Consider the following 25,783-nt stretch of genomic DNA (forward strand, 5'->3'; position numbering starts at 1 on the left):
CCCAGAATGTGAATAAAGCCCTTCCTGGAAAAGTTAAATGAGTTTTTTAGCTATGCACAGCTGAAGTACATGTGAAGTCTTGTTTCCTCCAGTCTAGAGGAACATGAAAGAGCAGAGGTACATACCACACTGGAGGAGAATGACTGTGGCAGGGCAGTTGCAACTTTTGGCTTACTGTGTTAGAAATGAGAGACCAAGGAAGCATGGGCAATCTGAATATGGAAATTGTGCCTAAGTCTAGGCACAAGGAAGTATTTTCAGAGCTGGAGCTCATTTGCTGAACACAATGTGTATAATGCGGCTTTGTGTGCCTTCACTTGAGGGAAAAGCACGTATCCTGTGCCTTGGAGGTGATGCAGAGGTGATGGCCAGTTTGTAGAGTCCTTCAGTGTTCAGTGACCAGCAGTGGTACTGTCTGGAGCATTGCTTCTTGGGCGCACCAGGGTGCAGGATGCCCTGTGGTCATGGGGGTAGGAGGTGCCTAATGTACACATGGAAAATGAAACGATTCTGTGGGGTGGAGGGAAGGAGCTGCTAAAGAGGCAGTGTGCTAATCCCCCTTGTGTTACTCAAACCTCAAAAGAACCATTCCTCTCTGCCTGTAGCTCGGTCAGAACAGTTTGTTGGCAGCAGAGCTGAGCACAGGATGCTAAGTATTTCTTCTCTTTTGTTGTCTCACTGCTTTCTCTTCCCATGTTGTGTGAAAAAAAAATCTGATTAAGTCCTTTGACATCTATAATTAATTAGTCCTTCCTTACACTTATCTTGTTTGCCTATCCTTTTCTTTGGCTTTTCCTTTTTCCACTTTATCTCTCAATCATCAGATCCAAGTAATCATTCAAATGGTTTATTTTTAACAGATAAATGCAGCTTTACAGCATTTTTTTTTTCTTTTGAGGAAAGACTTGGCCCCTTCTTTTGTCCATCCCACTGCAGAAGTTGTCATGTTCTGGCACTGCAGTCACTTCTAAGTCCTTGAGCTATCATGTATTCTGTTGGTATTTGAGGAATTGAAAATCAATCACATAGCCTTATGGCTTAGGTTCAGCACAATTCTATTATGCCCGCTCCCAAAAGTCAATTCAAACCTTTTGGGTTATATTTCAAAGCCTAATCAAGCTTGCTGTCCAGACTGGTTTGGAGTCAACTCACTCTTGTCTGTAGGTCTGTTTATTAAGAGTTTTTCTGACAGAAACTAGTGTGAAAGAAAGCAGTTTTCATAACAGCAGAACAATTCAGTGGGCATTTTGCGAAGACAAGCCACCCAAACAGGTTTTGTGGTAGAGGAATGCTTAGAATTGTAATGTATTTCTGCAAATATGTTTAAAAAAACTAAATCCTATGTTAGACAAGTGTTCGTAACTCTACTTTCTCACATAAAGATGGTCCAGTTTACTGAGATTAGTTTATAGTCTTGTCTTGTTAAGCTGTCACAGAAATTATTGTAGGTGCAACCCTAAACCTAGGTGGTGACTTTCATGCTTTGGACCATGTGAACAAATGAGGAGGGTGCTTCCAAGCAAATGGGCCACCTCCTCCAAGCATGAGTTGTGCCACCTCCACTTGGCGGGTGCAGATGGGGCTGTGCATTGACTATGTCAATCCCCTTACCTCCAGCAAGTGCCAAGAACTCACCCTGAGGATGAAAGAAGCTCTATATGGTGCTGACCATTAGCAGTCCTCTGTGAAAATATGAACCTGTTACGTACTGGGGGCAGATCAGTCTCAGCCCACTGGGAAGAAAGCAGTGACCGGCTCTTAGTGATGGCATTTCCAGCTAATTTATAGAAGTCCCCTTGTTTGGGGAAAGGCTGGTGGCCATTCTGTGGGAGCCAAGTGGGCAGTATAAATAGGAAACAGCTCTCTCCTTCCATCCCCCATGGGTAAAGGCATTGCTTTGTGACTGATTCTTCATGCTTCTTCTCATTCTGTATTCTGCAGAGGCGCAGAGATTTTCTCCAGTGGATGCTCGACTCCCGCGACTCAGCTGACTCCCTGGCAGCCGGGTGTTTTGATGTGATCAGTCCATCTGCCGCTTCCAGACAGAACAAGGCACCTCTTGCTGGCAGGGCCCCATCTGAAAAGGTTCAGAAGACGTTAACAGAGGATGAGATAGCAGGCCAAGCTTTCCTGTTCCTGATCGCTGGGTATGAGACCACCACTAGCACGCTGTCCTTTGCCACGTATTTGCTAGCCACCAACCCAGAGTGCCAGGAGAAGGTGCTTCAGGAGGTTGATGAGTTCTCAGCAAAACATGTGAGTATGATGTGCTGGTGCGGAGCTTCATGCAGGGAGGAAGGCAATGTAAGTGTCGTCATGCAACTGCAGCACCTGCATGACCCCGATTTGTCTCAGTTCTGTATGCATATGTTAACATTTTATTAAGATATTCATCAAAAAAAATCAAAACGAAGCTATATTGTTTGGGTTTTTTTGGAAACTGTTAAATAGTCTCACTTTACGACAACTGAAGAGATGGCCCAGAAACTTTGTGTCATAGTGAAAGCTTAACCTTTACAAAATGTTTTACATTATTGATATAAAACAGCTGTCACCAGACTCTAAAACTGCACATTTCTATTTTTTCCTCTTTTCCAGATACTTTTATTGGGTTTGAGGTCAATTTTATTTACTGATCTTTGTAAGGACATAAACAGTGTTCTTACAAACCATAAACTGCAGTTTTGCTTTAAATGTTCATACTTCATTTTTTTCTTCAGCAGCAGAATATATGTATATGCTTCAAAAAAAAAATCACAGTATTTAATTCTCTTATACCGTGTTTAAATTACATCTCCTTCAGTATCTGTACTTACCATGGGCATTTGTGTTTCCTTGATAACCATTGCCAATATTTTGTATATCTAGCAGACCGTGCGGCAGCCATTCTTTTACCTTACACTCTCTGCACAAGTTGTTAGTTATGAGAATTCAGACTGAGGGTCTTTCTCTTTTCATGAGTGCTTTTATAATGGATCACAAGGCTAACAGGAATAAAAGGGCACCAGGCATGGCTGTCTTGCAGGATTTTAACTGCTGGATTTGTATGCTGAAGTCCTTCACTATACAATTTTGGGAGTTTCATACTTTTTGTGCGTTCCATGCTCTGTGTTGCACTTAAAGAACAAGAAAAGAGAGTTGTATAATTTTCTGCTTTGCTGGTAATACAAAATTCTCGACTGTGCAGAAGCATGCCCATTCAAAAGCTACCATTTCCCTGCTTTTGATTGTCCAAACATAAAAGCCAGGATTTGTGTACGCAGAAAATATCTTCTTTTGTCTTGCATGGTGAGGTTCTGAGCATGGTAGTTCCCCGTCTGCGATTGCTTTTGCTCTGAGGGTGCAGAGGGATGACACCAGGGGAAGTTAGGACTGCACAATCTGATCCACAGAGCTTTTTCTCGGTGCGTGCTTCATACTTCTGGCGTGAGTTAACTCAATGCAATGAAACCATTGATGTGTTATGTTCTAATTTATAGGGTTTGGATTATATTCTTAGGTTATTAGCTCTACAACACTCCAGCTGGAGCGTGTTTACTTGTTTCATTCAAATAACGGCAGATCTAATTGTGCCTTTATGTCCAGTTAGTTCAACTGACTTCCTTCAGGCCTGCAAAGATGTGAAGGGGCAACTTGGCCTGGAGTATGTGCGGTTTACTGGTTCATACTGGTGGCAGAGTTGCACATAGAAACCCCTGTTATGCAGCCCCAGGGAAAACATGGTTCATCTCCTCATCAGTTACTGAAAACTGACAATCTAAGAAACCAAAGTGAAATTGCTGGGAGAGGTATCCAAAATGGCCGGTAAGCGATGTCATTCATATCTGTGTGTAGATGGGTATATGGATTAGTACACTTGCTCATGTAAGTGCACAGAAAGCTGACTGCAAGCAGTCATCCTTGCTCATTGTAGGGAGGTTGGACTAGATGACCTTTCAAGGTCCCTTCCCACCCAAACTGTTCTATGATTCTTTGATTAACCAGCCAATTGCTTCCAGACATTTCACACAGGGAGACCATGTGTATGACTATGTCTATGCTAACAGGTATTGTGCTCCTGTAGATGCAGATTTGCCATCTTGCGCAGTTGGTAGTGAGGACTGTCGAGTGCACACTGTACACACCTCAGGAGTTTATTTTGGGTTAGTTCAAGTCTGGCCCAGTGTACCAAATTCTCCTTAGCGGTTGGACCTGGATCTTCTGGTTTGGTTCCAGTTAAAGGAACCCTTGCTGTGCACCTGGAGACTGCAGTGTGAACCAGTGCAAGACACTTGCATGTGAGTGTGCTCCTGATCCAAGCTAGAGAACAAAACGGACCCTATACTGTATACGGTCTGTCTGAGCTGTCACTCACTATTAGTAGTGTTTCAATAATAAACCAATTCGAGTGCATAAAGCTTGACTCTCTTGGTTCTCTAACAGGAATATTTTGCTAATAATTTCAGCTCTTGCAGTGTCTAGGAGAGGTTGTGGAGCTAGGGACGCTTGCGGCAAAGAAGTTAAAACTTGGTGTGGAGAGATGGCACACAAATTAAATGAATGATTTTTGCAGGTCAGCACGGTACACAGTCCGTGTGGTGCCTCAAGCCAAACCAGCGGCCTCATCCCAAACCATGCTGTCCCATGTCATATATTGATTGGAAGTACCTTTCAAATCCCTTCCCCATACTTTACTAGTTTTCAGGTTGTCCTGGTTTCAGCTGGGATAGAGTTAGTTTTCTAGTGGTTCCTGTGTTTTCAGATTTCATGTGAAAGGACTGTCAGTAGTGCATGTTGTTTTAGTTGTTGCCAGGCAATGCTTGTATTTTTCAAGGACTTTTTTCAGCTGCCCATAGAATCTGAGAAGGAGCATAGACAGAAGAGTAGAATGGCCAATGGAATATTCCGTACCATAAACGTCACGCTTGGTGTATAAATGGGGTTAGCCAGGGGAGGGTGTATTCACCATCACTGCTCGGGACGGTGGTAATTCATCAATTTACTGGGTGGTGAGAGTGACTTGTGTCTTGTGTATTCTTTTTCCATTATTATTATTATTGCTATTTTCCTTTTCCATTATTGTTCTATTAAACTGTCTTTATCTCAGCCCATGAGGTTTTTTTCTTTTCCCTTTTCCCTCCTTTTCTCCCGCTTCTCCCCACCTTTCACGGGGGAGAGGGCGGTGAGCGAGCAGCTGCGTGGTCCGAGCTGCTGGCTGGGGTTAAACCATGACACGGGTTTAGCTTTACATGATGCATATATAGCTGTATGGCCAAGGAGAAGAGGGAGAGAAGGATAACTATTCATCTGCTGTCCTTGATACCAGGAAATTCATAGATCTAATCTGTGCAGCCCCATCCTTCAAAAGGTTTCCTATTATAAACAGTTCATGATTTGAACAGGGGGGACAATGCACTGCTCAAGGAGCCCATCCCAGAATAATGAAAAGGATGCAGTGGTTCAGTCCCCTTCGTGGCTGTAATTAACTTCCTTGAGCCTAGAAAATAAGATCTATGCAAACGGGTTGCAAGTTACGGGAGCAGAGCTATTTTAGAACTGGGAATATATAGATGCTGTGTTCGGTTGTCATGCAAGGGAGAGGAAGGGAGGGGGCACAGCAGCTACAGGCTCGCAGTTAGTTATCAAGTCAGTTGCTAAGAAATTTGATTAGGTTGTTGCTTGTGCTCAGCATATCATCAGCTTTGGTCTTATCAAGGTGCTTTGCAATTTTCAGAAAGGGCTTTAGAAGGCCAAAACACAGAGAAATGGTACAGTCAGGTTGTTTTGACAGGTGGTGGAAGACTGCTTTGATTTGCAGATATGCAAGTGTTAAACACAGTACTCTCTTCAAGCAAATTTATACTCAGGTAATTATAACTACAAAATGCTCTCCACCACGTCCCCCTTCCTTCCTCCAACCATTTCAGTTGCCTCATGCAGCATGTTTTATTGCCCTGATGTGTGGTGTAGAGCTGCGGTCTGATTTTACAGCAGCTGCTGTGTATCATCCCAGAGATGGCTGCGCTTTGGTGGCGGACAGAGTGATTTATGTGTAGATAGCTCAAGTTTATACACTCATTTACCGAAGTTTATAAAGACACGTGAGAGCCATCTGAGAAAAGGTGCTATAAATGACAGGCCCGGTTCCAGGTTTTTTGGCACACCGGTCAAAAACTTAAAGCACAGTGACCTTGTGATAGGCAGTAAGGAGAGCAAGGTCAGTCCATCTGGGCGTACAGCAGTCTTTTGGTGGCTGCTGTGGGTCTTGTACTTGAGGATACCCCTGAGTTTGCTCTGATCTTCATCTGTCTTGCTTGCACAAGGTTACCTTAGCAGAATGGGGCAGCATGAAGGGGAAGGAGAAGTCCAAGGCACTGCTGTCTTACAGATCCCCGCGCTAGCTTGGTGCAAGCTGCTGTGGTGTGGTGCAGAAATACAAGATTAGGTGCTGGAAGTGGTGTAGCCCCAGCTCTGTGCTGGCAGTTGGGAGTCCAGAGGAGAGGCAGGTCTGATTGACCGTGTTGTACTGCTGTCTTGTGTCTGGCCAAGTTTGTTCCAGAGCTCTCTTGGGAGACCTCTCTGCCTCTCTCCACCACACTGCCTGAATACACTGTAGAGATGGCACTTCCAGGCAAGTGTCCTCAGAAGACAGTGCTTGGAACAGGTTATAGATTGTCAACTCTTTTTTTACCTCCAGAACCTTCCTCATCTGTTCACTGAAGGGCTTTTTGGGTCTTTTCTTGGCTGATAGCTCAGTGTAGAGGCTGGATGAGGTTTCTTTCCCTGGAAGTGGGAAGAGGCATCAGGCCCATTTCAGAGTCTGCGGACAGGCAAGCAGGAGAATCCTCTATCCTTGGTTATTGTAGAGGCCAGGACACACAGGTTATTGCCTTCCTCCGCTCTGTTCTGGATCTTTGGGGTGTCGGTAAAGGGAGCGCACAGCTTTTCATCGTCTGTGTGGAAGCAGAACGACAGGGTATTGACTGGGAGACTACTGGCACCACGCGCTGCATCTTCCCATTCTACCTGTGAATCCCTGTGTCTGCTCCAACTGCACGGGGAAAGGCAAGTTTGAGCATAATTCCTTTAACAGATGGACTGAAATTAAAATCGTAGAAACTCTGACCTGGTCATCTTCATGAATGAATGCCTTGGGGATGTAGTACGTGCCCTGCAAAAGGCCATCCACTGAAAGATGGCCATCCACATAAGATGCACCTATTTGCTGCAAGCTTGTTGCTGAGTCTGCAGCTTGCTTTAATACCGTGAAGACAAAATAAACAAGATGAAAAGAGAGTTAAATATGAGCTAGTGGGGGCAGGACGCCTACATCTGTGTGTGTATAAAAGAATATTATGTTCTGCAGGGACCATGGATCTGTTTCCAGGACAGCAGAGAGGGGTCAGATCTTTAGAAGGTTGTAAACTGGCACAACGTATTTGGTATAGTATGATATATTTGGTATGATGATACACATCAGCTGAGAAGCTAGCCTTTAATTTGTATATGCCAGTAAAAGAGGACAGGGAAAAAAAACTGGTTGCTATTTCAAGACCAGATTATTTTATGGGGTTTGTGGCTAAGCATCCCTAAACTCTTAGAGGCTATACAGTTGTGAAAGAGACGTTTTAATCCACATTAACCAGGTGAGAAGGAACGCACCCATGGTCTTCACACTCTTCATTTCAGTCAAAAACGATCCCTGTGTGGAGCTCTTAAAGGGTCCTTCAGAAGGCATGTGCTTCATGAACCGTGTTTGCACTTCTGACTGGTTATTTTATGGTAAAAACAAGCTGCTTTTTAGATGTTTTTTGTGTGTGTGCTTAGCAAAAGCATAGTAAGCCTGCAGCACGCATCCTTTCTGAGCAGATGGACACTCGCCTTCAAGTCCCACTGCACTCTGAGCTGCTCTGTGTGGTTTGTCCTAAGCTACGGCGCTTAGGGCATGCGAAACTGCGGCATCTTCCATGCTGGGGATTCCCTTAATATGAGGTCTCTCTTTCTTACCTCTCTTCCCGTGTTAGCATTTAAATGTCTCCGTCCCTCCCTTCTCCCTTCTCTCAAGCCCGAGTCATTCACAATTATAAATTATATGTATTTCTTTGTTGTTGTTTTGTTGGACTGCACAATTTCAGACAGGAAGAGTAGTGGCACAAAATAGCTTGCAAAAACATTAGGTGGTCAAGTTAACTTGACTTCTTAAGAAGTTATTTGTTGCCCTTCGGTGAAATTTGGTTAAGTGGCTACGTATGCGTTCCTGATGTGTTGCAAAGTAAACAGATCAGGTTGAACCACTGAAATGAGGTCATTTTCTTGAGGGAGGCAAAGCAAGTATGCTTTGGGGCAGCTAAGGAGGGCAAAGGAGGTCTAAGAATGAACTGCTCTGTTTCCATGTGATAAATGCACACTTGAAGGTGCCAAGCGTAGAGAAATCTGGAACAAGGAGCACCCTGAATTCTAATCTCAGCTTCAGGAATAATTTACTGCACATCCTCAGTAATAGACAACATGCATTAACAAAGGGGAAAACTTGGTATTTAACAAGTTTTGGGTTTTATCTTATATCTACGTTAACCTTTTATTGCATAAAGCACCACGTGAACCAGTTGCATTGGAGGCCTACTGCTAATTACAGAACCTCAGAAGTGTGTTGCTGCGCTGATACGCAAGGCTGCAGCGGCTCCGTGCTAGCCAGCAGAGGTCTGGTGAAGCTCAGGTGGAGTAGCAGCTTGCTCCTCCTTGCTGCTAAAGCCTACGAATACTTTCAGGATCCCCAGCAGAGGTGAAGGAGAACACAGGAGTCAGGAGGAGTAGAAAAGTAAGTAAAAGTAAATAGATGAAAGGGCAACTATTACTGTAAAACGTTAGTTGGAGGCTGCGAGACCAACTGTGTTTTCCATTCTATTTTTATAATGCCATGTACAGCTTGTATTTATCACTGCTTGATATGAGACTTAGAAACGTCAGCGTGTAAAGGAATGAAGAATAGGCTAAGTCCCACCATGTCTCTTCTCCATCCCATTTCCTACCCACAGAAAGCACTTGCGTTAACTATCCAGTGCTGGTGTGACTTACCAATGTTTTCACCACTGCCTAGAGTCCATAAGGTTTAAAGAAACTTTGAAGTCCTGTCATACTCTCTCACTGTTTAAATGGAGGTTTCGAGGTTATTCTTTAATGGAAAGGAATCTTCCTGTTCCTGTAAATATTTACTTTTCTATTGCTCTGTGGCCCAGGAATATTTTCAATACGTCTAATTGAAAACGTTGGCCGGACTATGTTTCAGCTGTATCCCTTCACATCAATAATATTGAATGATACCAGCCCAAAGTCATTACAATCCATAGATTCATTTATGAAAAGGTACAGTTTAATTCCATTTTAACTGCTGTGTGTGGTCAGTTGTGAATGGGCTGGGTTGAACTGGACTGATACGTAAGCCCCTCCTTTATGATTTATGACTTTGACGCTGTAATTAATCAGACAGACGGGGTGTGGCAGTTGTTTATCTGGGGTAACTTGGCACATCGTCATTGACTTCAGTGGAGTCGCAGCATTTTACACTGGTTTATGATTCTGTTCTTCACATTGAAGAGCTCTTTCGCGAGTATCTCTGCAGTCTAACGGAGGTGTCTTATTGTAAAGGAGATTTTGCCGTTTCAGAATTGTCCCTTCCCATAAAATTCCCAGAGAGCAGTGAGAAGTAGGACCATTTTTATGGTGTCTCTGTGCCTGATCGAATACTTTAGATTTTTAAGCTGTTTATGCAGAGAATCTCCTTGGTAGCGCAGACTGCTTTCTCTGAGCGTTAGTGAAAATGAGAGGTGAAAGTCAGAGAGATGGCACTGTCGGGGAATTACCACAACAATTTGCATGAGTTTGGCGCCTTTCATGCAATATCTCAAGGCGCTGTGCTCTCAGAAGCTTGCAACTACAGAGACTAAGCTTCACTAAGCAAATATTGCTGACGGTGGAGGCTTGCATTTATCAAGGGAGCCTGAATTGTAAATAGTTTGTAGAAAAAAGTCCACAGAAGAGGGTTGCTGTTATACATGCATACGCATACACGCACAAAACATACAAAACCAGTAAGCACAAGCAATATTGTATGGTGTTGCTGTTTATTCTATTGACGGAAATGACCCTCTTTGATTTCTTTATTTGTGTAAAAAGATGTAGCAGAGCCTCACATCGTTCACGAGTGTCAGCCGTTAGCAATCAGTTGTGTTGTTAACAAATAAAAAGATGCTTTTAAAGATGTAGAGACTGAATGCTGTTGGGTTATATTTGTGCAGTTCTTCATACAATTGCTCAGTGTCTGAAATCAGTTAATTATTTTTGTCTTATGTGCCTCTACATACAGGCTGAAGATTGATAAGTTAGAAGACAATAAGCCCTTCCCTGCATTTCCCCCCTTCTCTTAGTACCTAGAACCCACTGATTTGAATGCCAGCTTTGGACTTCAGAGACCCACAGTCACTTTTCTTGGGCAGAGGTTATTTTGCTTCCTAACTCTTCCTAACTTTCAACCCCTTAAGGGCCTCTGAGACTCGGGGCTTTGGGCTCTTCACCGACTTGTGTCTATACTGCATAAGGAGGGGTAGCTTGAACAAGCTCCTGAGCCCAAGCCCGCCTCGTATTTGCCCAGTTCGCCACAAGCCTGTTCCTAGACTCAAACGCTGAGGTGAAAGCAGCTCGGGGGGAAGGCCTGGGCTCGGTTTGCACACTCTACAAGCCTTAGCAGGTGCCTGTTTGCACGGGTTGCCTTCTGTCCCAGGCACCCTCACAGCGCCAGCCAGAGAAGTTGTCCTGGAGGCCTTTCTGGAAGATCCCCATTGCTTGCTCCCGCTTCGCAGAAGCTGTGGTTTGTAGGCAGCCACAGTCATCCTTTGGCAGAAGCATGGGCAAGCAGAAAGAGTGTGACCAGCCAGGAGCTACGTGAGCGTAATTCTTTTTGCTTACCATGTATTTGTACTTCTTACACTGTATCTATAGGTCTCTGCTCTCCACTGGTATCTTTTTAAAAGATAAGCGCTTCCTGGAGAGTCAGGTTATTTATAGTATGGAAAGAGTTGAGTCAATCAGCTGGTAAATCCAAGGTCTCTTTTAGAAATGTTTTGACTTTGCTTTTTTTGAAAAATCTACTGCTAGCTTATAGGAACAAAGTCAGGGTTTTAAACCCCAGTGATATCTTCAGGGAAGGGGTATTGTCCCCCTTCCTTGGCTTTTCCAAGAACCCAACCAAAAAGACAACCTGGGTATGAAAAAAGCTTCTTTCTTTCCTGGGGAAATCCTTTTGACAGCTGAGAACCAGTGCTTCTAAGTGCCCTGGAGTGAGGTGTGGTTGAAATGGTTAATGTGCCCATATTTCAAGGAACTTGCTGTTGTTGCTGTTGACATTGCAGGCTTCATTTACCCCTCTTCACCAAAGTTAAAAAAAAAAAAAACAAAACAAAAAACTTTTATTTTTCCATTTGTTCAATTCAAGCTTATCAGTCTCTTGCTCATGAAGACTAATTTATCTTTTGCCTGCAGTGTCACATGTTGCTCAGTGGCTCTGCCTTATTGCTATTCTTGAGCAAAACGGAGTCTCAGGTAATGTATGCTAGACAGATACTCATTTTCACCCCTGAATTTTCCTAGTATTTTGCCATCCTCATAATAATTGACCCACTATCACTGCTACAGGGTTCGTGCTAAAGAATAAATTTTTCTAGTGACATGGAACATTTAATGGTGAAGATCTTAATAACACAGTACTATAAATGCGATTAGACAGATTTATTTAAAGAGGAAGGAAAGGGAAGGATGCATCTTCACTGCCTTTCTATTCCTTCCCCCCCACCCTCCATCTGAAGCTTCTATGGAGGAAAGAGCATATTTGCTTTTAATCTAAGGAAAGATATAACTAAGTGCTGAGTAAAAAAACTGGTTACGGTTTTCTTCAGGATTTTTATTCCAACTGTTCCTGTGTACCACTCTGGACATTATATGGCAATCAACATACTTCCTCCAGGGACAGAGAAAACCAAATTCATACCAATATCAATGTTTAATCAGTACTAACTACCAGTATGAGAAAGGTGCACATGGCATGACTTCTTCAGAATGGGAATGCCCTTCAGGGGGGTGTAAATGCCTGATCTTTAGATGGCAGTCTGTCTATCGCTCAGGAGTTTTTTTGTATGTGAAGTAGAGGTCAAGTCCAGAAAGGTATTATACTAATATATATATATATATATGTATGTATACTGAGTTTTTTTCACGGGAGTTAGGAACAAAAGGTTTCCCGTAAGGTATATTCTGATGAATTGTAAATACCTAGCAGCGAAAGGGAGGACAGCCAGCCTGTCTGAGGCACAACCTCAGATGCAAGAAATCAGAGCAACCAAACCATCCGGCCCTGAGAGAACTTACAAATGAGAGAGGGTGGCCTTGGACATCTGCGTCACGACCCCATACTGGGTCTCAGCATTAGCAGCCAATCACATTCACCAGGCAGGAACTTGTCTCCTGGGGAATATTAAACGCTAAACTAAGCAAAGAAGCATTTTCAAGCTCTATGTTAGTTAGCATCCATTTGGAATGAGATCCTGACGTGTCTCCAGCATAGAAGGCAGATTCTTCAGGGGATGAAGATGATGGTCAACCCTGGCATCCTCGACTGCTGTGGGGATCTCCACTGACCTCTCTACTTCTGAGATGCCTTCAAGACTCGGGGTTAAAAATCTTGCTTTAATAGCACTTTTCCTGGTCAGGACAATAGCGGCTCTTGAGATTTGTGGAAACAAGTGTTTCCACACTTTCTTGGTAAGGACTTTTCATGGGCAGAGGAAGAGAAGGAGAGGTACTGGGGAACAACTCATAAAACAAAAACAACTAACAAGTTGTGTGTGTGTGCACATGCCTGTATATGAGAGTGAAGAGGAGGGAGAGAATGAATCATGGCTGAAGAAAAGAAGGTCTTTTCATCTGAAAGTTCAACACAGACTCCTGAATTGCACATATTATATGCATAAGGTGCGAAAGCTGAGCTGAGGAGAACACATGCCTAATTTGTTAAGAAACAGCAAATCCCCAGCAGCAACCAAGATGAAATTAAACTTGTATTCAACATATTCATAGCTTAAAACTGATCTTAGCTTGTACGAATGCGAGGTCAAAATGGAATTTTTCCTCCAGGTATGTACATAAATTAGGTAGCATTAATAGGAAGTAACCAGTCCATTTATTTGTCAATAAGCATTCAAAGTGAAGGCTGAATGAGCCTGTGCCAGAAGGAATGGAAACTAGTTTGCATTTCATGATTATGTAAAGCAGTTCTTGGTAGAATGAACTTCTTGTGACCTCCTCCCCCCCTCCTTTTTTTTTTTTTTCTTTCTCTACCACCCTGGCAGCACGTACGTATTTAGATAATTTCCATTTCTAACAATGTGTTTGTGTGTTACATTTAATCAGCATGAGATGGCTTTTGTATTGTTTGTCCTGCTTCAACTTATGCTTCCCTTTTAATATGGAAAGACAGAAAAACTGGTATTTCTGGGTGTGCCCTTGCTCTAGAAATGTGGTGGTCTTCCAGTGATAGGAGTGACCGTTTCCTTACTTAACCAGATAGCAAGACTGGTGCAGAGGGAGTAGTCAGGAAGGTGCAAAGAAAAGTAGGAAATTAATGCTATTTAAGGGTTCTTCCATTTCACACCAGTTAATAGATTTTACTGTCTCAGAGAACTGGATGATACCTGTTTTTTAACTAGTATTGCCAGCTAATTTGATGCCTAATTTTCAGAAGACGCCTTGCAGATCTTTTCCAAAATCAAATCCTTTAAAGCAACCAAAAACTTGTACCTCAGTGTAACTAGTCGCATTTTGAATGTTTTGGTCAGTGTCCCAGAATGCTTTCTATGGAAGTGGGCTGGACAGAAGTGGAATTTCACCGTTATAGCAGCTGCTGTGATGGGCATTCAGTACCTCGATCTGGGGAGACTGAGAACTTTGATACACTAGAAGGCAGACAGCTTGTTCGGACTGGACTGTCGGTTTCTAGCCCACACTGAGTGGATAAAGAGGTGCTTGAATGAAGACTCATTTAACAACTGGTACCAAATTCTGCAGTTTCCTTATTCAGGTCTCAGATGTAATGGCACTGAAAGCTCCGTTACTTTCTCACTCCTAGGAATTGTCCTTCCTGGCTGCCACCGAGGCACAGTGCATTAGGGCACATTGTGCAAGCGGAACAATTCATTCTTTGGCACTCTTGACTTAATACTTTCCATCTGTGCACCTGAAATCTGTGCTTTCAGAATTCAACAAAATATTCATGTTATTTTACGTGTAAGAAATTTAGATTTTACGTGCATCTTAAACAAAAAAAATTGAGTGTCAGAAAAGTTTCTGTTAATAAGTGTGAGAAAAAAAAATAGTGCTTTTTTTTTTTTAATGCTTAACACACCCTCAGGTCAAAAGAAGGAATGCGTTAAAATGATTTTGACCTTCTGGTGCAATAGAAATTTTGAATAAACTTTAATATCTTTCTCAGTAGTTCTAGTTACACTTCAAATTTAAAGGAGAAAATTGAGAAGAAGTGGAAAAGTTCTGAACATTGGGCAACTACCCACAGCCGCTTGCTGCTGTTGTTGATCTAAATGAAGGAACAAGGAAGTAACAAGATGTCAGAACGTCATTGTATTGTGAGCTGGAACAAAACACTTTAAGGGCTCTTGCTTTTTTGAATTTGTTTTCAAGATACGTCAAGTTCGTATGCGCTCAGGATACGATATGAAGAAGATTTTGTGCAGTCAGGAATGAAGATTTAATAGCCTGATAAGTAGAGAACCTTACAGATAATTTGAAGGTGTTAATCGAACCTTGCTGTGCCTTTAGTCTTTTGGCGTTCTGGAGAATGTGAAAAACAAAAGCTGACTGTTTTAGTATCATACAATAGTCATGGAGAAAAAATTTCTTCCAGCAGAGCAGCTTTTAAATAAATTATTACTTTTTTTTTTCCCATGGTGGGGAAAAAGAACTGTAAGATGGATTTAAAGGGAAGGGAATTTACTAAGTGTCCTGCATCTTTCTCTCTCGCTAATTAGTAACAGTCAAATGCTCTTGTTCTGCAGACAGTGACTACAAAGGAAAGGATAAAGAACTTGGGAAAGACTCTAGAGCCAAAATAATTAGGCAATTTATCATTTAGGGTAATTGGACTTGTGCAAAGCAGCATTATTTACCACAGGTTTCCATTTCTTCTAACGGGTGTGAAAAATACGGCTACATTGATGGGGAAACACTCTTAGTGCTTTTTCCAATATGCATTGTGCCAGGGACGTTCAGTTCAAAGTGTGGTGTTCCTCCCAGTGATTTCTTTTCCCTCAGTGATCTTCAGAAGCAGCCTTCAGCTTCTAAAACCTCAAACCAAAATTAGATTAAAGTGCCCAATATGGGGTCAGAAATGGGAGGGAAAGAGAGAGGGGTTTCCACTGGGGAATTTTCACTTAACAAATGAAAGCCTTTGCTTTGTTTCAAAGGAAAAATTGCCAAGTGGAGGCACATCTTAATCACATCGGTAGCCAGCTGAGATGTTTATGCTAATTTCCAAAGGTATGTAAGTACAGGAATCAGGAGGTCCCAAACTCCTGCCTCTGTGATGTGAAAAACACAAGCATTTAAGCACCACCGGCAGATACCTCTGATGTTGTTTCAGTGTAAGGGGAGAGCGGGGGGAGTAGTCGCAAGGGGTTTACTTAAATTTCACTTCACAATTTGCCGGCAGTATGAATGCCCTTTCACCCAAAGGTGAGTTTTTCCATCGTTTTTCCAAGGAGGAGGGCCCAGTTACCTCTTTGTGGCTTGTCAAATTATGGCAGTCTCCCAGCTTTGTGCCGTTGCTCTCCACTCTTGGAGATTACGTCTTCACAAGCGGCTTCACTTGTGGTGGATGCTCCAGAAACATTCGAACTCCCCGGATTTCCCCACCTGAGTCTCCGGTACGAGGTGACCCCAGGGCTGACTTTCTGCCAGACCCCAGGGGTGGCCCGGGATGTCACATCCCGCTCCAGCATATTTAGCTTTGCACTGCAGGTGCTTCGTGGTGCTGGCACCCCAGTGCTCCGATACGTGTCCCCAAGCTTCGGGGAGTCGAAATCAAGTAGTGGAAGAAATTGTTATTTAAAAGTGATCTCACTCTACCTGCCTGGTAGAAACCAGCCAGCAGAGACCCCCACTGGGAGGAGAAGTGGGGGGAAGAAGGTGATGTTTAAAAGCATTTTACTCCCTGCCTGTAAGAAATTCACAAATATGCACTGCCGGGCTGTCATAGGTGGGTGCCGCAGAAGTGCTTTTAAGTGGCACAGCTTGACACCAGTTGCATGCGTGACTTCAGATGGTGTCACAGGTTGTGGGTTTCTCCCCCAACGGCTTGTTATTTTAAGACATTTGTATGTGTTTGATACCTTCTTTAATGAGAAAGTCATGACTACCAGCAATTTCCCACGGAGATACAAGGAGCAAGTAGTAGTAGGTTGTTACCTAAACTGCTGCCTGTCGCCTGAGCAGGCTCAATGTGAGATAAAGCGCACAATTTGGATGCAATCTTGGAGTGCTTGATCCACTCACCAAAGGAGGGTCTGAGCTCCGGTACTGAAAGGCATACCTCTGTGGATGTGGCCACATTGTCAACCAAGAAAAATTCCAACATTTCTCAGTTATTGTGCCATATCGTAACTTGTTGGCTGTTTACATTGATTACTTGTGTTGAGCAAAGCAGCCAGCGGAAATTTCAGGGCCTTTGGGTTGTTTGGCTTAGAGCTAGGATCCAAATATCTTTGAATTGACCCTACTTATTTACAAGGAATGTGCAAACTGTCTTTTCACCCAGCCTGGCAGGAATCGAGCAGCAGGACAAGGCTCCCGCGCTCACAACTCCATGGAGCGACGCGGACGGTGGCGGTCCCTCGCCAAGCCGGGATTGACGTACTTCTGAGACAGCGCCTGGTGCTTCCTCATCTCCTTCTTTGTTTTCCTTTTCTGACCCTTTTCCTTCTTGCCTGAACACACAGGTCTGTGCAGAGAACTACCCGGAGAAACCACTCTGCCCCCAGATGCCTTGCGCGTAACCTTGCTTGTCATTTTGCATGGCCGACAGTCGCCTCTGCGGCTTTGCACAGGGGCTGTAATCCTCCTTAGTCAATTCTGTAACGCAGCTTATCTGTTGCTTATATTTACCCAGAGAGGCAAGTGGTTGCTTTACCTGCAGGTTTGAACAATGTTTAACCCAAACTGTGAAACTGTTAGGCGAGCGACTTTATTTTCTTTAGGTTTGGTACTCCGCCACTTCGGCACTGCAGACTTCTGCCAGTAGGAGCAAAATACTGTATCTTTTCCAAATATTTTAGGTTATTTTAGCACTTCTCATATGATAAGACCCAAATGATACATAAATACTGACCTCTAAATGTACCTACAACGCTTCTAATATTAATGGCCCTGCTTTTTCAGGGTGAGGCACAGAGAATTTAAAAGTTTTGGCATGGGAAATAAAGAACTCATCAAGCAATATTTTCACGTTCTGGTTAACTTATATCCCACAAGGAATACTTTGTAAAATCATTTGGTGTTTCCCCTGTGGGCTGAAGTGAAAATACACTGATTTTCATCAGAGGTCTGAATCACTGAAGTCAGTAGGTCTACTGGTGTCCACAAATTAAAGGGTGCGCATGCATCACCCTGTGCAAGGACAGAAATGCAAATTGTGGTTTTGCCAGTGTTTTGGGTAGTCCCTACATAGCACACTCCTTTCCATTCTGTAGAGGGGAAAAAAAAGAGGTATTGTCTATGAAATTCATTAAACCATAGATTTTAAGTTCAGGAGTTTGTTGTTGTGCAGTCTAGTCTTGTGTACAACCAGGGGCATAGGACTTCACCGAATTAATTCTGTTTAAATTAGTACATCTGTTTAAAAAAAAAACCTCTCACAGTTGTTTTAATTAGCTGGCATAAAATGTCTTTCCTGACTTTGAAAATGAAGGATCCCAAGAAGAACAAGTGAAACAAAATGCTTTAGTAATCTTTTTAATTATCCTTGTTCCATTGTTGCAAGTTTTGCTGTTCTAGAAACATTGGGTGAAACTGTCTTTAACATGTTGTCTTTATAGGATTGTGGAACCTTCCACCATTTTGCGTTAATTAAACATATAAATCCTACAAACTGTATCCAGGGTAACTGCAAGCCAAGAGCCTGATTCTCAGTTTACATTTATGCCTTTTTTCACCGCTCCTGTAATGGGAATGGACTGTCAAGGTGTCTGTACATCATCCTCACACTTTATCTGCAGCAGTATTATTATCACCTCATTCCTGCGTGATACTCTCTTGTTAACATATAAGCAAGTGCTTGCAACTATGGTAAGGCCTGTTTGTGCTGCCATAGTAGGACCTTAGTGCGACTGAGAATCAGGCTCCAAAGACACGTCTCTTGTTCTTACAATCCAGTTATTTAAAGGAAAGGAGCAGTACTCATCTTGCTGGCAAGGAGCACAAAGCAAACCAGTAATTCAGAACATGATAAGAGAAAGAAAAGACAAAACACGACACACTCCATTAAGTTTTCCTTCTTTATTAGTGGGAAGAACATGGATGTTTTTGTCACGTGGCGCACTGACTTTGATCTAAGAAGTGTAAGCCCATGCAAAATAATAGATTTTCTTATAGAAGTTAAAGACGGAGTGGAAATTTTTTTTTTAATTCTTTTTTGTTCACACTACCTTCTTTTATATTCTCTGTTGGACTGAAGTATGAACCTTGATATAGGAATGCAGATAATTCGATTAAAGTTTGGATCTTACTGGAGATTTAAGTTCAGCTTGTAGAGTAGTGACATAGAGATGCCTGTCATTTAGGAAATCTGCAAAGACTTGACCCAAACCTTCGGGAGGGTGTTGCTTTGGTTCAGATCCTGAGTGAGGGCAGTGCTGTGCTTTTATAATCAAGAGGCTGCTGTTGTTGGGCTCAGGGTTGCAGTTGCGGACTCAGCCCCAAAGGACCAGCTGCTGTGCTGTAAATTGGGGCTGGTACTGAGGGGGAGTGAAAGACACAGTAAACACGCGGAGTAGCAGTAAATGACAAGAGGATATGATATGTAACATTAACCAGGCTCAGTGTTTGCTTAGGTTGTAGAATGGTCTTTTAAATCAATCTTTTATTATCAGTGGAGCCTTAGAAGCGCACTTAAATGGAGAACAATGCAAGGACACGGAGACTTGGTGCAAAGCGAACATCCTGCCTTCTTTTCCTAGCTCTGATTTTACAAGAAAACCATAGATAGATCCAGGTCATAACATTCAGATGCGAACTTTTTCCATGTTTGGCAACGTTTGGAATTGGGCTCTGATTTCACCCCCATTCCTGCCATAAGGATCTCAGTCACCAGTGCTGATAAACAGCATAAACAGGGCTGACAATGTCATACAAGGGGTCCTCCTGCTTCTACTCTAACCTTTCTGGCAAGAGTGAATTTGTCATGATTTAGTTTAATCTCTTCCAATAGTTAATTATCCTTCTCCTAAATAAAGATTAGGTTTGTTTCCATTTTCAATTTATTGCCCTCGGATTCCCCTGAACTTCCATCATTCTTTGGCTGCTGTACAAAAGACCCTTTGCATAGGAAAGCTATTTTCTCCTTATTGAATGTCTATAATCAGAAACTGCAGTGATACCACCTGTTACTGTTCTCCTGTGTTAAAATTGCAGGTTCCTAAGATTTTCTCTTTGTAGAATGGCTTTTTTTTTTTTTTATTTAACAAGTTGGACAGTATAGAGGGTTTTTTTAACATCCTTTGGAAATGTGGATATCAGAATTAGAGTATTCTAAAAGCAATCTCCAGCAGTGTGAAACCTTACCAAATTTATCTCACAGATCTGGTTTTGCTGAGTGCGCCCTTATTTCGAGTATTGTAGTTCTTGGTGGAGCTAACTGTTTCTAAGTGTTGTTCGATCTTTTTGCCAATGTATTATTTTTGGGTCTCTATAGTTCTATAAATACACAAAGAGAAATCAGATGGAAAGTAACGTCACAAGTTGGGGGTTAAGGTTTTGTTTTGTTGGAAAACAATGTTACCAGATCTCTTAAACTCCCACTGAGTCAAAACTAATTGCTGGAATGCTTGTTTGAAACTGAATTCAAATCTGAATAATCTCTTCTATATTTTTATATGTGTTTCAGATTAAGAAGTAATAATTTTAATCCCACTAATGCTCAGACTTTGCAGAGAAACGTGGTAGCGTTGAGACACTTGGTGTGCATAGCCAGATATGCAAATTCTAAGCAGTGCATTGGCAAACACTACTAAGCGTTTCTAATGTGCATCTTGATGTATCTAAACATACGTACGCTTACATATCCTTCAATACTGGATTATGCTATGGGGTGGTAATTATAGACCAGGTCATTCTTAGTAGTAGAATTTTTTTTCAAAAAGCTTTTGGGAGAACTTCCTTTTCCAAGTCAGCGATGGGGGAAAAAAGGATTTAATTTCAATGTGTTCTCCAAAGGGTGCAACTCTTTCGTGGTGCAGTATGCCTCATCTCCTGGTCCAGCTCTGCATTACTGTCAGCCATGCAGTAATCAAACCAAGCTTATGGCATTTTAACCTCTTCGCTTCTGGACTGAAAGAGGCCAAATGGAGAATCAAATGAGCCCACATTTCCAGCTGGCGCTAGGAGGTTTCCCCACTGAGCTGAGAGATACTGGGCTGGATGCCGGTCCATCCAGCGCACACAAGAGATGTTAACTGGAGCTGTTTGGGTTTGCCACAGAAGGGAAAGCTGTAGGGAACGGATTCACATTGTTCTTCCGAGTGAAGTAGGAAACAGATCTTGAAGTTAAAAATCCAGCGGTGCTCGTGGATTTATTCTGCCTGGATTCGGAGCAGGGAGAAGCAGAGCCACCAAAGGAACGCTTGGAGATGTGATGTGCAGTTGAACCTGCAGCACTGGTAGGACTGGACAATCGCCAGTTAAAGCTAGTTAATTATTTAAGAAAAAAATTATGAAGTATAAAATATTCAAACTGTCTGTGCCTGACGCGTGCCATTGCCACAAAGGCACACACACCTGGGTTTTAAATTCTTGCCTGTTTGTTACATTTTTAAAAAAGTAAAGATATTTCAATACTAATGATGGAATAATATTTGTGAAACATTAACAATAAACAAAATATGGGGGAGAAACTTTGCTATTTGTTTCTCCTAAAGGGGGGATATGCCTGCTTTCTTTAAAATGAAAATCATTTACAGCGTTTCTCAGCTCTCCCGGAAACGAATAACTTACTAAGTGTGGTGATAATTGTGCAGAGAACCCGCTACGGTAACACAGTGTAGCTACAAACTGACTGGGAAATTGGTGCCTTGAGTCTGAAATTACACGTTGCAGTTACCAGGCGTCATTTCAGATTAGCTGTACCTGTCTCGTGGGCAGCTCGTCGGGAGCCGCGCCGGTGAGTCAGAGACCTACCATTTTCCGCTCTTAGAAGCCGGCCTGGCGTGGAGGGCTTCACTTAGAAACAAAGACGAAATAAAAATCAGGCTGCGCCGAGCTGTTCAGCCCGGAGACAGGGTCTGCTAGAGAATCAGTTTGTTGGAAACCTCAGCAAAAAAAAACCCCAAAAAAACCAAAAAAACCCCACCACCCCACCTCCTGCAAAAGCTTGGGGGTGGTGTTAGGCAGCTTACATACCCAGTGACAACTCTCGAGTACCTGGCACTCGCCTGAACTCGCTGTCGACATCTGTACACCTGCTCTTAGCAGGCAGAAGGCAACATTTCTCTGACTGTATCTAAAAATGGCATTTCTCACAAAAAAAAAAAAAAAGGAAAAAAAAGGCTGTTAGTCGCGGTATCTTTGCCAAACTCCATTTACATGTTGGCTGCTTAAAGACCCATCTGCAGCGTCGATCGCCTGACACCGGTTCACTTCCTGTCCTAAATTACTGTAAAATCCCAGGGCATAAAACGCTGGCGCCGCGGCTTTCAGTCAAACCCGTGACCTTCTCCCTCCCCGTGTCTGCTCTGCGTGCTCTCAGCTCACCTTCCCTTGGCCTGCCCTTCTCAGGTCTCAGTGATAAAGGTGGCTCCGTGATAAACCTCAGGACCTGGCCCCGCAGACGGCAAAGCTGGCACTTCCCAGCTTCTCTGCCTGTGATGCCCCATGTGCTTGTATTTCCGTAGCCGTGATCTGAAGTCCTGACCCCTAATCTGGAGACCCTTGCTGGGTGTGCACAAGTAGTTCGAGTCACCTTGGGGAGCAGGACTATCTGCATGTGGAAGCACACGTTTTGAAAGCACACTGAGATCCTTCAGGGTGTAAGTTTTATAAACGACAGATATTATAAATCCTGACTGCCTGATGGCAGGCACTGGAGTGGAACATTTTGTCATCAGTACTTATTATCTCAAGATTCTTAATTAGTTTCATTGATAATTTTGTCACACTTGAATGTTTCAGATGATTAAATATTTCAGTGCTTGTTTGGTGGAAAGTCTCTCCGTTGTGTACAGCAGGACATAATACCGAGTCCAGATAGTTGGTGGAGAAGTGGTGTTCACCACCCCTTTTGGGACGTGAAGCTCCCTTAGTGGGAGCTGCTCTCTGAGCGCTAAGGTTGGGTCTCATCGTGGCCGGTTGCAGAACACCAAGGTGGCTGGTTTAGTAGTGCCAGAAGGGGGAATGGTAAAAAATCCCAGCTTTTCCTCTCAGCTTTGAATGCGATATTTTTCCTCCGCTCTCTAGTCCGCCATTCAGGTGTCCCAGCTGAACGCACAGGAGTCATTCACCCGATTCCTGCAGAGACAGATATTTCAGCCAGATGGGTTTTCCAGATTTAAAGAATTATACCTGGAGGAGGCTGACTGCAGTTTTCTTTCCCTCTCCTTCACCCTTGTGCTGAGGGCAGCGGCTTCCCATGACACGGCTGCAGATCGGTGAGTCTCCATTTCGCGTTCGATGTGCACGTCTTCGACTCCTGCCCACCCTCCTGGCCGGGGTGAGACGTGACTCCAGCATCTGCTGGGGCCCCATCAGCCGGGGCACACACGCACCCCAGCCAGCAGAGCACAGGGCCCGTCTTAATCCCTTGAAACACTAACAATAGCTCGTGTCCAAGCTAAAACCTGTCCTGAGTCACAAGGATTTTCACCACAGCACGTGGTGTGTTAGTTTATGTAAAAGAAAAAAGGGAAAAAAAAAAAGAAATCAGCAAAATCCTTTAAAATGCCACTTCTCATAACTATTTACTCAAGCCATAGGCCTGAATGCTGAATGTCTGCTGTAAATTGATGGTATAAATTCCCTGTTTGCTTCAGCAGAGAATTTGGCTCTTTGCCTTGAGACTTGTAAGAAGAGAATGTTTTAAACCTATGGTTAGGAGACGCAGCACATTCATATCATTGCTTTAATCAGATTACTTTTTTCCTTTTTTTTTATTTTTTATTTTATTATTTTTTTAGACCAAGTTGTGGTGTTTTTTTCAGAGCCCTGTTCTTTGAATGTTCCCCATAGGTGGAATGTAATTAAACTCCACTGGCATCTCCCCCTGCTGGGATTTAGACTGGGGACAGATCTTTAGGAAGCATAAAACAAATACTGTGAAAAAAGAAACCTTGTTAGAAGAGTTGCCAGAGAATCGGCTCTGCTCCATTTACAAGCTGATAGTTTTGAAAATCTGCCCCTTTCTCCTTTTGTGAATTGGTTTCTAGAAATTGTTGATTAATCATTTAAACACCGGGGGCAGGGGGGAACCCACGAATCTTTCGCAGCTCTTGCTCTGCTCGCAGGCCGAGAGTTCACATGTCGAGAAGCACTTTCTGCCTCAAACCCTGGTTTTTCCTTAAAATAATTTGGTGGTGAAGGCACTGCCCTGATGGTGCTGAGGAGGGAAAGCCTCTGACAGCAATGGCAAGCAGATGGATGCTTGAGCCCTCAGCACACTGGCGTGACGGTGACCTGTTCCCTGGGAAGGACCCATCGCTGAGGATGGGGGGCAGCTTTTTCCCTGGCCAGGTTGGAGCTGGTTCCCCTCCGTGTGGTCCTGCGAGCATGGATGGGCTCGTGCTGCTCCTGTCCATGAGGGACTTCTCCCTTGCAGCTCCCGTGAGGCTGTTACCACACTTCACCTCGGCCACCTCCAGCTGCAAAAAAAAAAAAGAGAGAGAGAAAAGAGAGATGTGACTCTCAGTTCTGGGGGTATAAATACAGAACAACCTAGTCCACTGGGGGGTTTACTGTGCTGGAACCAGGAAGAGAATCTGTCCCCAGATATTGCTTGACTAATGGCTATCAAAGGCGAAAGTGAAGTGACAATAGTTTGGGATCAGCTCCTAGTGAGCTAGCGTCTATATTGCAAAACAAACTGTACCATAACTGGGACTGCCTTTGATGGTTCTCCTGCCTCAGTATTTAAGTAAGATGTTCTCTTTGGAATGAGGAAAAGACCTAACGCTAGGAATTATGTATTTCTCACCTGCCTGATACAAGACTGCTTCCACTTTTCTACACACTCTTGCAACAATGACATGGGAGTCCTTTTTTCTTGGTGGGCGAAGCCTGTTGCTGTGGATGGTGGAGCAGAGCTCTCAGCCCGGTGGAGGAGAAGGGCGTTGTGCTGCTCTCCTCAAAGGGCAATGACTGCAGTTGCTGAGACCCAAGGTGGGTGCAGCTCCATCTCAGTTGGGAAGTACGTTGTCTTGTAATAGTCATTTGCTAGGTGCTGATAGAAGCAGTATTAAGGGATTTTTTAAAACCAGTTGGGGAAATGCATACCGTATGCAATGCAATGGCGGGGAACACTTATCGCTTGTAGTCTGGTCCAAAGCAGTTTTTAGCGGTTTATCTATTAACCCTATTGATACATTTCCCCCCCGCCCCCCATCTTTTTATCTATGCAAATTTGCTTTAGCTTCTGGGTGCCGGGTGTACAGGTGATCACCACACTGCTGGGGTGTAAACAGAGTGCAGGTCACCGTAAAGTCCTTGCTCCCCCCTTCTCCCCTCCATTACGTGTCCCCTCTTCCATGCTCTGTACCTCCTTCTTGCTCTCCTTTGCGGTCTTGGTCTCACCGTGGCCTCTCGTGCATGAGGGTGCTGGGCTCGGCGCTGCCCCCTCTTTGGCGAGGGACCGTTCTTTGTGTCAGTCAGGTGTAGTGTTAGAGTGACCATACAGAAACAGGACATTCCTGTAAATGTTGTGATCTGAAATCGCGCTTGCTCCGGGGGCCACACATAATTTAAAAAAATAAATACCCGAGTTCACTATGGAAAAACAATCCAATCTGTGCATCTGTTCACCGCTATTAGGAGTAGTAGTTTTCAAGAGCAATCCATTATTCTGTGAAGTACCTTACTTTGTTAGACAAACAAGAAACCCCACACTTTTAATCTCCTGAAGCTTTTAATGGCATCACAGGATGTAGGTACTTGAGACACTGATACCTACAGCAGAGGGATGAAATGGCGTTAGCTTCTCCGTACCATTGGCCTGAAACCAGCAGAAAACAGAGCTGTGCCATTTTAAGAGGATTTTGCCAGCAAGGACATTTTTTATAAGCACATCAGGTGCATGCACTTGGGCAATAAAGGGTATAGACGAGAGAGAGGTCTGTGCTTTGAGTGCTCTGAATTTTCTATAGCTGTATATTAAATTCTAAGTAGCAGTCTAAAAGCGTACCTTCATCGGCAGAGACTGCTGAAGGGGGGGAATAACGGCGGGGTGGGAATTAGCTGAGGCCCCGTCACCTCGTCGGTGCAGTGTTTTGGGGGG

At 43.5% G+C, this 25,783-nt stretch overlaps 1 protein-coding gene across 6 annotated transcripts in view; it reads left to right on the forward strand.

The window, feature by feature from the left end:
* The window catches only part of TBXAS1 (thromboxane A synthase 1), a 266,910-nt gene that overhangs the window by 173,573 nt on the left and 67,554 nt on the right, over window positions 1-25,783 (forward strand). For all 6 annotated transcript variants that reach the window (XR_008464443.1, XM_054188252.1, XM_054188241.1 and 3 more), the window contains one exon: window positions 1,942-2,256. Coding sequence is in view for 5 of the 6 variants with exons in the window: in XM_054188252.1 (XP_054044227.1) it covers window positions 1,942-2,256 (315 nt within the window). In the remaining variant the exon portion in view is untranslated. The remainder of the gene's footprint in view (window positions 1-1,941; window positions 2,257-25,783) is intronic.

The sequence above is a fragment of the Rissa tridactyla genome, chromosome 1, assembly GCF_028500815.1.
Source record: "Rissa tridactyla isolate bRisTri1 chromosome 1, bRisTri1.patW.cur.20221130, whole genome shotgun sequence".
NCBI classification, from domain to species: domain Eukaryota; kingdom Metazoa; phylum Chordata; class Aves; order Charadriiformes; family Laridae; genus Rissa; species Rissa tridactyla.